The sequence below is a fragment of the Sus scrofa genome, chromosome 9, assembly GCF_000003025.6.
Source record: "Sus scrofa isolate TJ Tabasco breed Duroc chromosome 9, Sscrofa11.1, whole genome shotgun sequence".
In the NCBI taxonomy this organism is placed as follows: Eukaryota; Metazoa; Chordata; class Mammalia; order Artiodactyla; family Suidae; genus Sus; species Sus scrofa.
In genome coordinates, this window is record NC_010451.4 from 5,920,347 (window position 1) to 5,935,543 (window position 15,197).

General features: G+C 45.9%; 1 protein-coding gene across 1 annotated transcript; it reads right to left on the reverse strand.

Moving 5' to 3' along the window:
- LOC110255390 (olfactory receptor 52B4-like) lies at window positions 5,935–14,601 on the reverse strand. The gene has a single exon (XM_021062422.1). The coding sequence runs from the start codon at window positions 9,260–9,262 to the stop codon at window positions 8,318–8,320; it is 945 nt and encodes a 314-aa protein (XP_020918081.1). The 5' UTR covers window positions 9,263–14,601; the 3' UTR covers window positions 5,935–8,317.

A 15,197-nucleotide genomic window follows, 5' to 3' on the forward strand; every position in this document is an offset into this window, starting at 1 on the left:
ACTTATATGCCGACAACTCTAAAACCTGCATCAAGGAAATTCAAGAAGAGTCAAAGCAATGGAAAGACATCCCATGCTCCTGGATTGGGAGAAATAACATTGTTACAATAGCCACACCACACCAAAAAACCTAAAGATTTCATGTCATCCCTATCTCAACACCCATGACACTTTGCACAGAACTAGAACAAATAATCCAACAAGTGGATGGAACAATCCAAGACCCAGATTGGCCAAACCAATCCTGAGGGAAAAAACAAAGCAGAAGGTATAACTCTCCCAGACTTCAGACAACATTACAAAGCTACAGGAAGCAAGAGAGTGTGTACCAGTACAAAAACAGACATACGGATCAATGGAACAGAATAGAGAGCCCAGCAAGAAACCCAGACACCTATGGTCAATTAATCTTCAACAAAGCAGGCGAGAACATAAAATGATCAAAACGCTTACCAAAATGAGTATCGAGGGAACATACCTTAACATAATAAAAGCCATTTACGACAAATCCACAGCCAACAGACAAAAGCTGAAAGCCTTCCCCCGAAAATCTCCAGCAAGTGCTGCTGGGAAACCTGGACAGCTCCAGGTAAATCCATGAACCTGGAACACACCCTCACGCCATGCACAAACATTAACTCAAAATGCCCTAAAGACTTAAACATGACACGTCACACCATAAAACTCCTAGAAGACAACACATGCAAAACATGCCCTGACACCAACCACATAAAAGGGTTCCTTAGGTCAGTCTCACAACACAAGAGAAATTAAACAAAAATCTACAAATGGAACCTACTCAAATGTACAAGCTAGTGTACAGCAAAGGAAACCGTTTTTGAAAAACCTAAAAGACAACCTCCAGAATGGGAGGAAATAGTTGCTACTGATGCAACTGGCAAAGGCTTATCCTCCAAAATACACAAACACATACAACTCAACAACAACCACCACAAAACAGCCTAATTGAAAAAACGGGCAAAAGACCTAAGTAGATATTTCTCCACAGAAGACAAACTGGTGGCCAGCAGGCACATGAAAAGATGCAAATATCACTAATTACACAGAAATGCAAATCAAAACTGCTACGAGGGACCACCTCACACCACTCAGAATGGCTAACATTAACAACTCTACAAATAACAAACCATGTGGAGGGTGGGGAGGGAACGGAACCCTCCAGCACTGTTGGCGGGACTAGAAATTGGTACAACCACTAGGGAAAACAATATGGAGGTACCTCAGAAAACGAAATAGAGAACTATCAAATGATCTAGCAACCCCACACAGAGGCATATATCCAAACAAAATTATACTTCAAAAAGATACATGCATCACTGTGTTCACTGCAGCACTCTCCCCAATAACCAAGACCTGAAAAAAACCTAAACGACCATCGACAGATGAATGGATTAAGATGTGGTATATATACACAATGGAATATCAGTCAGCCATAAAAAAGAACATGGTAATGCCATCTAAAACCACATGGATGGAACTAGAGACCCTCATACTGAGTCAAGTAAGTCAGAGAAAGACAAATCCCATGTGATAACACATATGTGGAATTTAAAATGTGGCACAGATGAACCTATCTACAACACAGACATGCACTCACAGACATGGAGAACACACATGTCCTTGCCAAGGGGGCGGGAGTGGGATGGAATGGGAGTTTGGGTTAGTAGGTGCAAACTCTTACATCGAGGATGCATAAGCAGTGAGGTCTTACTGAATAGCAAGAACCTATAGCCAATCTCTTGTGTGATAGAACATGATGGCGGGTAACATGAGAAGAAGAAAATCATACTATGACTGGGCCATTTGGATGTACAGCAGAAATGGACACAACATTGTACGGCAAATATGTCTAATGTGAAAAAGGGTTTTTAAAAGAATGAAATTAGAACACTCTCTAACACCATACACAAAAATCAGCTCAAAGGAGATCAAAGACCTAAACATACGGCCAGACATTATAAAATTCGTAGAAGAAAACATGGGCAGAACAAACTTTGACATAAATCACAACAATATCTTCATGGACCCACCCACCCCCCACAGCCATGGCAATAAAAACAAAAATACACAAATGGGACCTAATTCATCTCAAAAGCATCTGCACAGCAAAGGAAAACCAAGAAAGAAAAGAAAAGCCACAGAATGGCAGGAAATCTTTGCCAATGAAGGACTGACAAGGGATTAACCTCCAAAATGAACAAACATCTCAGGCAGCTTTACAGCAAGGAGAAACCCAAACATTCCCATTTTAAAATGCCCAGAAGATCTGCATAGACATTTCTCCAACAAAGACTGACAGAGGGCCAAAAAGCACTGAACAAAATGTTCAACATCACGAATTATTAGAGAAATGCATATCAAAATGACACTTGAAGAGAGAGATGCACCTCACTGTACACTACAGTATGATAACCAAAAGCCAAGGCGGGGAAGCAAGCTCAACGTCCCAGGGGAAACAGTGTAAAAGCAGATGTGAGATATGTAGCTATTCGAATGTTATTCAGGCATAAAAGAGAACAAAGCAATGCCCTTGGCAGCAGCATGGGCGGACTTGGAAATCAGCATTCTAAGTGAACTAAGTAAGACAGAGAAAGACAAATATCATACGAGACCACTGACATGTGCAATCCAATTTTAAAATGATGCAAAAGAACTCATTCACAAAACAGAAAGAGAGCCAAAGATTTCAAAGCCAAACTTGAGGCTACCAAAGGGGAAACGTGGTGGGGAGGGATAAGTCAGGATGCTGGGATAAACACACACACACTACTCTACCTGAAACACATCAGGGAAGGTCCCTGCTCGCTCAATGGGTTGAGGACCTGGCTTGGTCACTGCTGTGGCTCAGCTTCCATCCCTCGACTTGGAACTCCCCCATGCCACAGGCACAGCAAAAATGAAGACATAAAGAGCTAGGTCAAAGGACCTGCTGGGTAGCTCAGAGAAATCTACTCAATACTAATGTAACGCCCACATTGGGAACAGACGCTGACGATGAATGGATAGATGGAAATGTAGAACTCATTTGCTTTGCTGTACACCTGACACTAACACAACATTGTCAGTCACCTGACACTCCAATAATGGGGGTTCTTTATATTTTATTTTATTTTCCTACTCTACAGCAAGGGGAACAAGTTATCCTTACATGTATACATTTTTCCCCACCCTTTGTTCTGTTGCAACATGAGGATCTAGACATAGTTCTCAAGGCTACTCAGCAGGATCTCCTTATCAGTCTATTCGAAATTGTGCCTGATAACCCCAAGCTCCTGATCCCTCCCACTCCCTCCCTCTCCCATCTGGCAGCCACAAGTCTATTTCCCAAGTCCATGATTTTCTTTTCTGTGGAGATGTTCATTTGTGCTGGATTTTAATTCCAGTGATTGTACCATGGAAAAGGGTCTGAACTCAGTAAATACACTCTGTCTTCTCCAAGTGTGAATTCCAGACCCACAACAGCAACTGCAGCCCAGGAGGTGTTCAAAACGCACATCCAGACCCAAAACACACCACCAAATCAGAACCTCAGGGAGTGGAGCCCCCAGGATGTGTTATACCAAGGCCTCCACGTGACGGCCATGGGCACCAAGGCTGGAGAGCACCTGGCTCAAAGCAGAGGTCTCGCAAACAGGAGTGCATCTTGGAGGTGCCTGGGGAGTCCTGCAAAAGCACTGCTTCAACAATAGAAAGGACAAAACAAAGAATCAAGGACAGGGAGTGCCCACTGTGGTGCAGCAGAAACAAATCCGACTAGGATCCTTGAGGATGCAGGTTTGATCCCTGGCCTCGCTCAGTGGGTTGGGGATCCAGCATTGCTGTGAGCTGTGGTGTAGGTCACAGAGGCAGCTCAGATCCTCTGTTGCTGTGGCTGTGGTGTAGGTCAGACGCTGTGGCTCTGATTCGACCCCTAGCCTGGGAACCTCCATTTTCCAGGGATGCAGCCTTAAAAGGGTGGGGGGTAGAAAGAAAAGAAGGGAAGCAGGGTGTTTGTAAAAGAAACATCAATTAGAGAAAATGCCCAGGGTAAATGAAATGGTAGTCCGACCTTACCATTTAAAATGGTATGAAAAAAATGTTCTTAGAGTCTGACCCAGAAGTAAAGTGTTCTTTTAAAAGGAAAGAATTAGGTTCTGGGCGTCCACACTGCATTCAAGACCAGCAAGGAGGATGGCATTTCAAAAGCACTGAGACCCTCAAGCTCCCATCATGGCTCAGCAGAAACGAATCCAACTAGTACCCATCAATGAAGGTTCAATCCATGGCCTCGCTCAGTGGGTCAGCAATCCAGCGTTGCCGTGAGCTGTGGTGTGGTGTAGGCCGGTAGCTGTAGCTCCAATTAGACCCCTGCTAAGTGTATTGCCTTAAAAAGAAAAAAAAAAGAAAAAAAAGTACTGAGAAATTATGCTCTATGCTGAGCCAATTGTTTGTTGTTTTTGTTTTTATTTTTTGTCTCTCTAGGGCCACACACACGGCATATGGAGGTTGTGAGGCTAAGGGTCAAATCGAAGCTGGAGCAACCGACCTATGCCACAGCCACATCAATGCAGGATCCCAGCCAAGTCTGAGACCAACACCACTGCCAGGAGCAGCTCAGCCAGGCAGTCTTCCATGTTGTCCACCTGCTGGAGGTGTTGGCAACAGCTCACAGATGACCAATGATCCCAGCGTGGCGTCCTCCAGGTCGTCCTGCATGTCCACATTGATCACCTGCATGGGCTGCCACCTCTCCTGTTCTTGGGCACACAGGTGGCCCACCACCCTGTCGTAGACGCTCTCCTCACACCTGAAGATGATGTCAAGGCATCTCTTCTTCTCCATGTCCTCTCCTTCATACGTAAGGAGCCTGGACGGAGCCAGTAAGTCCTGCCTCTTGCCGTGTCTACAAGGCCAGCTCTGTCTCAGCCTCCACACCAAGACTATCATATTTTTCATTACTTTCTATTAGGCATTTGCACAGTTGACTCAGGCTTAAAAAGTATGGACTCACACCTGGCACTTCAAACTGGTTCGGGGAAGTATTAGCACAGTGTAAACCAACTCTACCTCTATAAAACTTTGAGAATGAGGAAAAAGTGGTACATGGGAAATATCAAGTTCTGAATTGATCCAATCTAATCAGAGAACGTAATACGATCATGAGAACATTGAAAGTGATTAGAGCCACTACACCTCTACATCTGATACACATTCAGATATTCTACAAATGTACTTGCGGAAGTTACAGGAAGACTGTGCACGTTTTACGCCAGAACTCCTAAACCTGTCCACCAGTGCAGACATCACATGCTGAGTACGTCCCTGCTGAGTGGAGCGTAGACTTCCAACACCACAGCAGCTTAGGCAGTTCATATGTGGAAGCGAACCCGAATCTTCTCACTATTGCTAAGAGAATATTCCAAAATGGAACCAGGATGCCACTGGGGCAGTGTGACTTAAACTTGTCTCAGGCTGGATGGAACCGGACCTTTGGACCTGATGGAGTCATCCACAATATCTGCCAAACACTCAAAAGGTATTTTGAGCCCTTACTCTAGAAATAACTCCTATCAGCCCATCTACTGGGAAGAACTTCCTTCACATATCTAATGAGGACTTAAATATTTGCTGACCCCCATTAGGGACCATCACCATTCTACCAAGGCCACTTCTGTCTTCTTCTTCCATTTTCATTTTTTTGGTCTTCTTAGGGCCGCACACCAAGGTATATGGAGGTTCCCGGCTGAGGGGTCAAATCAGAGCTGTAGCTGCCAGCCTATGCCAGGGCCACAGCAATGTGGGATCCAAGCCACATCTGCAACCTATACCACAGCTCAACGCAACACTGGATCCTTAACCCACTGAGCCAGGCCAGAGATTGAACCCACGTCCTCATGGACTGCAAGGTGGGTTCTTTACCTGCTGAGCCACAACAGAACTCCTACCCAGGCAACTTTTAACCTCATGGCTGCTTGTCTTTATAAGCTCCAGACTTTTTCATTTCCCTGGAACAATTGTTTAAGGCTATAGGAAACCGTGTCTCCAGAACTGCAGTTAGGACAGCAAAGACATTCCTTTCCTATTTGTAGCCTCCGACATAGCTTTTCCTTGACAAATACTCTTAAAATCATGACTCTCAGGAACATTGAGGAGGTGATGCAAACCTCTACCTACTTTTTATCACTTCAGATAGAGCTATGTCTGAGCATTTGCACATGGAAATGTAACATATTAAAATTATTTTAATTTTCATGTGTGTCTTAATTTCAAGTGAATGCTAAGGATGTAGAAATTACAAAGAAAATACCAAACAAAAAAGGAAAGATAAAAATATGACATGGTAGTGGGGAAGCAACAAAATCTAGGAAGCCCGAGACTGCATCTTTCATGCTTCTCTTATGGGAGATGGTTGTTAACTGCAAACTATCCAAAATCATCATACACTCTGAAACACCGCTTCTCCAAGGGCACTCCCCACACCAGCATCGAGTAGTAACTTGAGAAAAATGAAACTAGGGACCCCAGAATGACTGAGTCACAAACATTGGAGGCTGGAGCCCAAATCTGTGTCATCAAAAGCCCTCCAGGTGATTCGCATGCTCACCAAAGCCTGAGAACACCTACCTTATGGAAGGCAGATATTTCTGAAAATACAAGGTCCAATCTTTCTTTCTTAGGTACATCACTGTACATCACAAGTGGCTGGAAGAGCTGTTAAAAACTCATTCCATTCAGGGAAATACTATATCTGCATCTCTTTGATTCAGGGAACATTATATCTAGGTCTCTGATGGTGGGAACGAGATAGCAAGAGCTCCTCAGGTTAGCAAGAGTACCGAACATGCAACCAAAGTCGAGAATCATTTGCCTTAAGCAGTGTCACTCAATTCACCAGTATTCACATAACCTGAGAATCTTCCTGACAGGCAATTTCTGATTCATTAAAACAAAGGGGGATCCAAGACTTGGGACATTTCCAACAGGCTTCCAGAGGATGCCAAAGCAGCTACACTGACAACCACGCTTGCAACACTAAAGCCAGAGACGTTACACAAAACAGAGTCAACACCAGGACAGTTCAGGCTCAAGTTCACATTGATCTGCTTCCAGATTAGATCACTCAAAGGAAAGGTCTTACACTCTGAAACTTCACTGCCTGATAGGCTCTCAAGCCTCTGAAACTGCTCTGCCACATTCACCATAGGACTCAGAGCAGACAGAGAAAGGAACACCACTCCAAAACACACAAATCATCGAGAAGGGCCCTTGCTTACAAATGGCCAGGGCTCCCCTCGTTTAAAAAAAAATGGAAAGGGTTCTAATCCCACCTGTCAAAAAGGCACATTAGGGATCTTTGTGTTCTTTGAAGGTACCAAGCGTTATCTAGCCTCAGTGCCTCTGCACAGGCTGAGTTCACTCCCTTCAGAGCTCTCTGTCTCCACCTTATCCACACACACATTCTCAATGGTCTCCTCAGCTATCGGAACTCACTTCCATCAAGGAAGCCCTTGCTCCCTTCCAGAACCAAACAAAATTTCCTTTGAAGCCCTGAAGTACTCATGGAAGTGCACACATGGGTGAGAAAGCCTGATTCTCATCTTCCTCTTTAGACTAAAACATCTGAAAGGTGGGTACTGCAGGTGCTTCAGCTTGCTGTGTTACCTACTGCATAGCACAGCACCCAGGCCTTAAGAGTCATCCAATAAACATTTGTTGAAGGATTAATTAAAAGCGAGATTTTGGAACCCTAACGAGTTGAAATAGCACATGTGCTCTTTTTAACATCTAGTTGGAATAAACGCTGTAATAAAACTCACTCTTCGAAAGTCCCTGCACTGAGAAGTGCGGCAGAGGGAACTCATCAACTATCAACTAGCCTTTAATGTTGGACACACTAGTGACACTGCCACTATCCAGTTCATTGCAGTCTGAGTCCATGTACCAAAACCCTAACAATCAACATCAGGATCATTCACTTTCTAAATCCAAAATCACATCATGACTTTCTAGTTCTAAACACTCTCAAACAACACCTGACAACATCAGGTTAACTTCCTCGTCACTAAAGTGGAATCCAGAGAACAGGAAAAATACTCCTCCATACTCTTAAGGGCTCTGGCTGAGCTTCTGAGTTAAAACACCATGAGCCAGGGAAAGAAGACAGACAGACAATAAGACTTATTACCCTGGACCTCGTCCGGAAACCAAACTCCCTGAGCTATTTCTAGTAGTCAGTTTTCAACGTGTGTGGGAACGCAACATCTATCATCCACATCACAGAGGGCTGGATGCTCAGAAACCTGTGCCTCCTGCAAAGTCATTTCTGCTTCGGGAAAAATAGGTGAGCCACCTGCTCTCGAATTGCCTTGGTCTTGATCCCATAAATGATGGGATTCAGCATCGGGGGAGCCAGCACGCAGACATTGGCCAACAAGATGTGGATATGAGCTGGGATGTGGCGTCCAAACCGCTGAGTCAGGGTGGTGAAGATGGCAGGCCCATAAAAGAGGATGATGATGCAGACATGGGAACCACACGTGTTGAGAGCTTTGTGACGAGCATCTTGGGAAGGCATGTGGAAGACAGCACGGAGAATCAGCATGTAGGACACAAAAATTAACAGGACGTCTAAGACAAGTGTTGACACTATGACAAAAAATCCATACCAGATGTTCACTCCAATGTCATTACAGGCATATTTGGCCAAGCCGATGTGTTCACAACAGGTATGTGGAATGATATTATTTCGGCAGAACGTCAGCCTTTTCAAAAGAAATATGATGGGGAAAACGGTACAATAACTTCTCAGAAAGATGGTAACACCGATCTTCCCAATCAGCGTGTGTGTCAGAATAGTGGTGTATCTCAGAGGGTCGCATATGGCAACGTAGCGGTCAAACGCCATCACCAGCAAGATGCCTGACTCAAAGATGAAGGTGCAGTTGATCATAAAGAACTGAGTGATGCAGCGATCCAGGGAGATCTCCCCAGCACGGAACCAGAAGATGGCCAGGGCCTGAGGGACTGTGCAGGTGGACAGGACCAGGTCGGCCCCGGCCAGCATGCACAGGAACAGGAACATGGGTTCATGCAGGCTGCGCCTCGTGAGGATGATGAAGATGAGCAGGCTGTTCCCAAGCAGGGCGGTGACGTAGGAAAGGAAGAAGGGGATGGAAATCCACAGGTGCTGGTCCTCAAGGCCGGGGATGCCCAGCAAGTAGAAGACGGTGTGGCTGACCCCAGTGCGGTTAAAGGAAAGCATACCTGCGGGCACCACCAGAGACGTCACCTCATGGTCACCGGCTGAGATGAAAACACAGATTTTCTGGGGATGCTCTTTGTGAAGTCACCAGCAGCCTTTAGCCCATCTCACACTCTCCACCTTCCTTGACCATGCAAAGAAGAAGACACCTACAGTGGTGAATAAGATATGTTCTCTGCCCTCAAGGAGGGACACTCTAATTAAAAGGTACGTGGCTTCAACTAACCAAACTAAAAGACACTGGTATACGTTTTCTCTGACAAATCAATGGTTATCAATATACAGAGGAGAAAAGGAGGAGAAGGGAGTGATGTCTCTTTCTTTTTTTGACCAAAGACCAAGCCACTGACCTCAGGGGTGTTTGCCCCTTTGGTCTCCTGATAGAGCGACTTTGGGCCAATATCTGTTCATCCCAGAAATCTCCTTCCAAAGGCCTCCATTCCTATACCATCTTCGCACATCTGCCCAAGAAGGCCTGGAGGGCTCCTCTTTCCCTCTCTGCTTTGGGAGCCCCATCAAGATCTCAAGGCTGATCTCCTATCTCCCAAGACACACCTGCAATTTCTAGGTGAATGTCTCTCCTTTCTCATGTCCAAGTGAATTACTAAGGCACCTGGAACTGTAAAGATGGTGTCCCTTTATTTACTAACCAGCAGTAACATCTGAAGACTAGTTACGCACCTGCCTTCCCAGACCTCACCCACCACATCTGCTCAAACCAGAGATCTGGGCCTCTGGTCATGACCATTCTTTGTGTACTTACATCAAGACCTTCCAAGAGTCTGTCCCTTCTGGCCTGTCTGGGACATGGCACCTGCACAGTCCTGACCCTCGTCTTGGAACCACCTCCATTGGCAGGTGTTTAAGGCCCTCACCAGCCTTAGACTGAGCCTCCAGGGACAGACATTGCACTGGAGATGACATCAGCCTGTTGTGTGGCAGGATGGGGGCATTGCATCCTCTCTCATTAGAGTCCTTGAGGGAAGCACTTACACCAGGGCTCCAGGGACAGACGTTGGTTGCAGAAAATCCTTGCCCAGTGGATTTCAAGTGAAATGAAAACAGAAGCAACAGGAAGAAGGTGAACATATATCCAAGAATCAACATCAAGACACATTGGACTTGGGAAGGAAGAGACAAGAAATAAAATAATTGCAAATGAAACTACTGACATATACTTAGACTGTTACCTCTTGGACCCGAAAGAAGTTATCTCTTCTTGCTTGGATTTTTGCAAACTTGTTATCATCAGCACACACACCCACAGAGAAAACAAAACAAATGGAATAACGAATTATAAGGCCAACATCACCCAGGTCAAGAAATACAAACATGTCAGACACACGTGTGGTGCTCTTCTTGTGCCCAGTGCCAGATCCACACTGCGAAAACCTCACCTTTGGGGTCACATTTATATGCATGACTTGCAGCAACTGGTGTCCAAGTGCTACTGTTTCATCTTCAGCCACATTGTCAACATTCCACTTGCCTCTATGTCTCAATGGGAACCATGACTGTCACTCAGAAAACAAAACAAAATACTACACTTCCAACAATACACTTAAGTCTGCATTTCCCCCTCCTCAGAGTCAGATAAGAACTTACCACTGCAACTTCCACATGTCATTTCCCTCCCCTTGGACAACACTAGGTGCTGATATGGTCTGCAAACTCTTCTCCCACCCTATTGACCTAACACCTGACATAGCCTCAGCTTCCCTGCACCATGATTTGTTTTTTTGTTTGTTTGTTCATCGCAGCATTGTGAGACCTACACAAAATGTAGCCACCATCTGGTCTGAGCCCTGGCTTCATTTCAGCGGATACCACAAGGGAAAGGCACTGCCACAAGGAGGAGCATCAGGACATAGGGTAAAAGGGCCAACCGGTTATGAAGCTGAGCACTTCCCATCCTGAGATGGGGCTCAGCACAAGGACAACCCTGAAACACCAGCGGAATGTGGGGGCAGTTCACCATCCCAGGGGAACAATGCGGGTAACATCCACACCTCCACAAAAACCATCGCAGAGTGCTCACCTTCACCTCCAATCTGCCATAGATGTTCCATGCAAGGAAGCCCCAGGGCTGCAAAGGTGTCTGGAGAAACAAGGGAAGGGCCGCCCCTCAGCTTTCCTTCTACTCGGCGACAGCACTCACTCTCACCCACTGCAGCAACCACAAGAGTTACCCACATGACACACACATGGTTCAAAGTTTCAACCACTTCCTCAACAGTGGGGGTCTGACTCCACCACAGTCATCAACTTCTACAACAATTCCACTAGATCTAAATCCAAATCAGGAAATCCAGCAAGCTTGAAGCTCTAAATTTCCAATCTTGTGTCCATTTGTGAACTCGAAGGGCTCTTCGACAAACCATGCCCCACATTTGATTTAACCCAGTCCCATTCCCTAGGAATTTTTCCGCACACATTATATTTTGTAACTCACCACCCTAATTACCCCATGGTAACACCCACATCCAGCATTTCACGTCTCTCCGTGTCAATCCCTTCTCCATACCCACACAGACACAGCTCAGGTAACACCATTTCCTAAATGACCTCCACTGATTTAATGGTTAAAATTACAAACCAGACCAATCGTTTCTCACTTCAAAATGTACTCAATAAACCCTAAATATCAACTTTCAGACCGTGTGGCCATAAATTTGAAACCATCATCTCAATGGATCAACCCCTCACTCCCAATTCTGGTGCTGACTACCCACCATCAACTCAGAGGCTATCTTAAAAGGCATTCAAACTACTACCAAGAAAGAAAAGCCAACCACGCTACCACCAGCACTGCCACCCACAGATACGTGGACCTGGACACCTGCGATAAAGACAGGAAACTGACAGCCATCCGAAATTCTCCCCTCTCACAATCCAATCAGCAAGTCCTGCCATTTCAACTCCGAGAGCTCTATAGGATCTGACCCTGGTGGGCTATGCCACAAAGGCCTCCAAGCCCTGATTCCCAGGTTCAAGACCGAAGAAAGAGCCCACAGTCAGTGACAGAGACGTCAATGGCTTCCTGGATCCTGGGGGCTTCCATGGCTGAAGCACGGTCCTGGGAAGAAACCCCACCACATCAGCAGACTAGGAGAAGAATTCGATCCCAGGCCTCCCTCCACGGGAGGGGGAGATTACCAGTTGGAGAGGAAATTGACATCAGGTTGGCTCACTGCTTACCAGACAAAACCAGGAGAGGGGCACGCCCCTCACAGCCCCACCTGCAAGAACAGGGGAGGGTTGGCTCTAAAGCTAGAAGAGCCATTAGCTGAAGCTGAGGGCAAGCAGGTGGTCAGGTCTGGCATGGGAGCGGTGAGTGAAGCAGGCAAACAGCAGGGAATGTACAGACAGCAAGAAACAGCCTTTTGAGCAGGTCTCACTCCACACACCTCCACACCAGCTGCCCAGAGCCACCACCTCACTCCCAGGACAGCTCCTCTCCTCTGCAACGACCCCACCAGCTGGGAGCCTCCAGGTGCACCTCGGCTCCATCCTGCCTACAGGCCACAAAGAAAGCTGACATCTACTTGGGGCAACAGCACCTAAACCAAGACCACCAGGCCAACCACCTCTGCTTGATTTGCTCCTGTGAGTCACACAGGCTCTGGTGCCTCTGTTGATCAGAACCAAGAAGGTTTCACTTTCCAGGAGGGAGGATCCACTCTCAGAGGACCACACGATGCAAAACAATGAAACTATTCCATCATATATGTTCGCTCTGTCGAGGGAGGAACGCACGAGGCAAAGTCGGTAAAGCCAGAGAAATTCAGTGAGGCATCTGAAGTAGATGGGCTGACCTCAAGATGGCACCAGCCCCTACTGTGAGGAGCCATTCTGCTGAGAAAGGGCTGGTGGTAGGAAAAACCTGGCGGCGGCAGCAGCAATGTTCGGGGAGGGGTGTGGCAAAGGAGTTCGGTCTCCTCTCCAGGTCTCATGTCCACACAACCTTTGCCACCACCCTGCCAACAGCACAGATTGATGTAAGCAGGCATGATAGTCAATCCTTGGTCAGCGTCTTTCCAGATGTCCTTGTCCCATGTGCTTCAACCTCAACAGTCACATCCACCATCCCCCTAGGAACCTGTCAAGAAGAAAATGCTCCCTGGGAAGGAATGTTTTCCTCCAAGTAGCTCATGTGGCTTCAACTCTAAATAACCAATGGGCTAAATTTGCAATAGCCATCTCCCACCAGCAATGAGAAGACACCTTTTCTTTGCTTTGAGTTACTTTTATTCTTATTGCTATGAAATCAGAGTTCATTTACAATGTCTCCCCAAGGTCTGCTGTACAGCAACGTGACCCAATCACACACATTGCCCTGGGCTCTACAATAGGATCCCATTGCCCATCCATTCCAGATACCACAAAAAAACCCAAAGGCCCACCCATCACACTCCAGGCCCTTTCCCCCTTGGGAACCCCAAAGTCTGCTCTTCTTGTCCATCATCTGTTTCTGCTTCTTGTTTCTTTGTCTCTTTCTGATATTTTGATAGGATCATCTGTTCCATATTTCAGTTTCCACACATAAGGGACATCATACAGTACTTGTCTTCTTCTTTCTGAATTACCTCACTTAGTATGAGTCTCTAGGTCCATCCATTTTGATGCAAATCACATTCCTTTGTCTTCTTTAAGGCTGAGTACTATTCCACTGTATCTGTTACCACATCTTCTTAATCCATTCATGTGTTCATGGACACTGAGGTTGTTGCCATGTCCTGGCTATTGGGAATAGTGCTGCTATGAACATAGGGGTGCAGGGATGTGTTCTGATGAAAGTTTTGTCTGGATGTACGCCCAGCACTGGAATGGCTGCATCCTATGCTAGCTCTAGATTTACTTTCCTGAGGTACCACCATTCTGCTTTCCATGCTGGTTGTACCACTTTACATTCCCACCAACAGTGCAGGAGGGGCCCTATTTTGCCACACCCACTCCAGCATTTGTAATTTGTTAACAGATGACACGTTTTCTTCACAGGTGGGACAACTTCTTAAAGCAAGCTTGTCCTCGCTATTGCTCAGGATGGAGACCTTAGCCTGAGCTCATGTCCGTTTCTCTGCTTGTCCTGCATTTCTGTTCCATGCAAGGAAGCTCTCCTGGGGGAGCTTGGACCCCATCTCTATGCAATGTCTTTCCCGGGCACAAGTCTATCAGTCCTTTCAAAGAGAATGGTGTTCCTTTGGGTTCATGCAAAGGTTTCTGGTCACATCCCCTATGTCTAGCACAGATTCTATTCTTTTTTTATTTATTTTTTAATTTTTTTATTTTCCCACTGTACAGCAAGGGGGTCAGGTTATCCTTACATGTATACATTACAATTACAGTTTTCCCCCACCCTTTCTTCTGTTGCAACATGAGTATCTAGACATAGTTCTCAATGCTATTCAGCAGGATCTCCTTGTAAATCTATTCTAACTTGTGTCTGATACCCCCAAGCTCCCGATCCCTCCCACCCCCTCCCCCTCCCATCAGGCAACCACAAGTCTCTTCTCCAAGTCCATGATTTTCTTTTCTGAGGAGATGTTCATTTGTGCTGGATGTTAGATTCCAGTTATAAGTGGTATCACATAGGATTTGTCTTTGTCTTTCTGGCTCATTTCACTCAGGATGAGATTCTCTAGTTCCATCCATGTTGCTGCAAATGGCATTAGGTCATTCTCTTTTATGGCTGAGTAGTATTCCATTGTGTATATATACCACCTCTTCCGAATCCAATCATCTGTCGATGGACATTTGGGTTGTTTCCATGTCCTGGCTATTGTGAATAGGGCTGCAATGAACATGCAGGTGCATGTGTCTCTTTTAGGTAGAGATTTGTCTGGATAGATGCCCAAGAGTGGGATTGTGGGGTCATATGGAAGTTCTATGGATAGATTTCTAAGGTATCTACAAACTGTTCTCCATAGTGGCTGTA

Coding starts and splice junctions, on each gene's coding strand:
- LOC110255390 (XM_021062422.1), bottom strand. CDS start 9,262: ATGCTTTCCTTTAACCGCACTGGGGTCAGCCACACCGTCTTCTACTTG.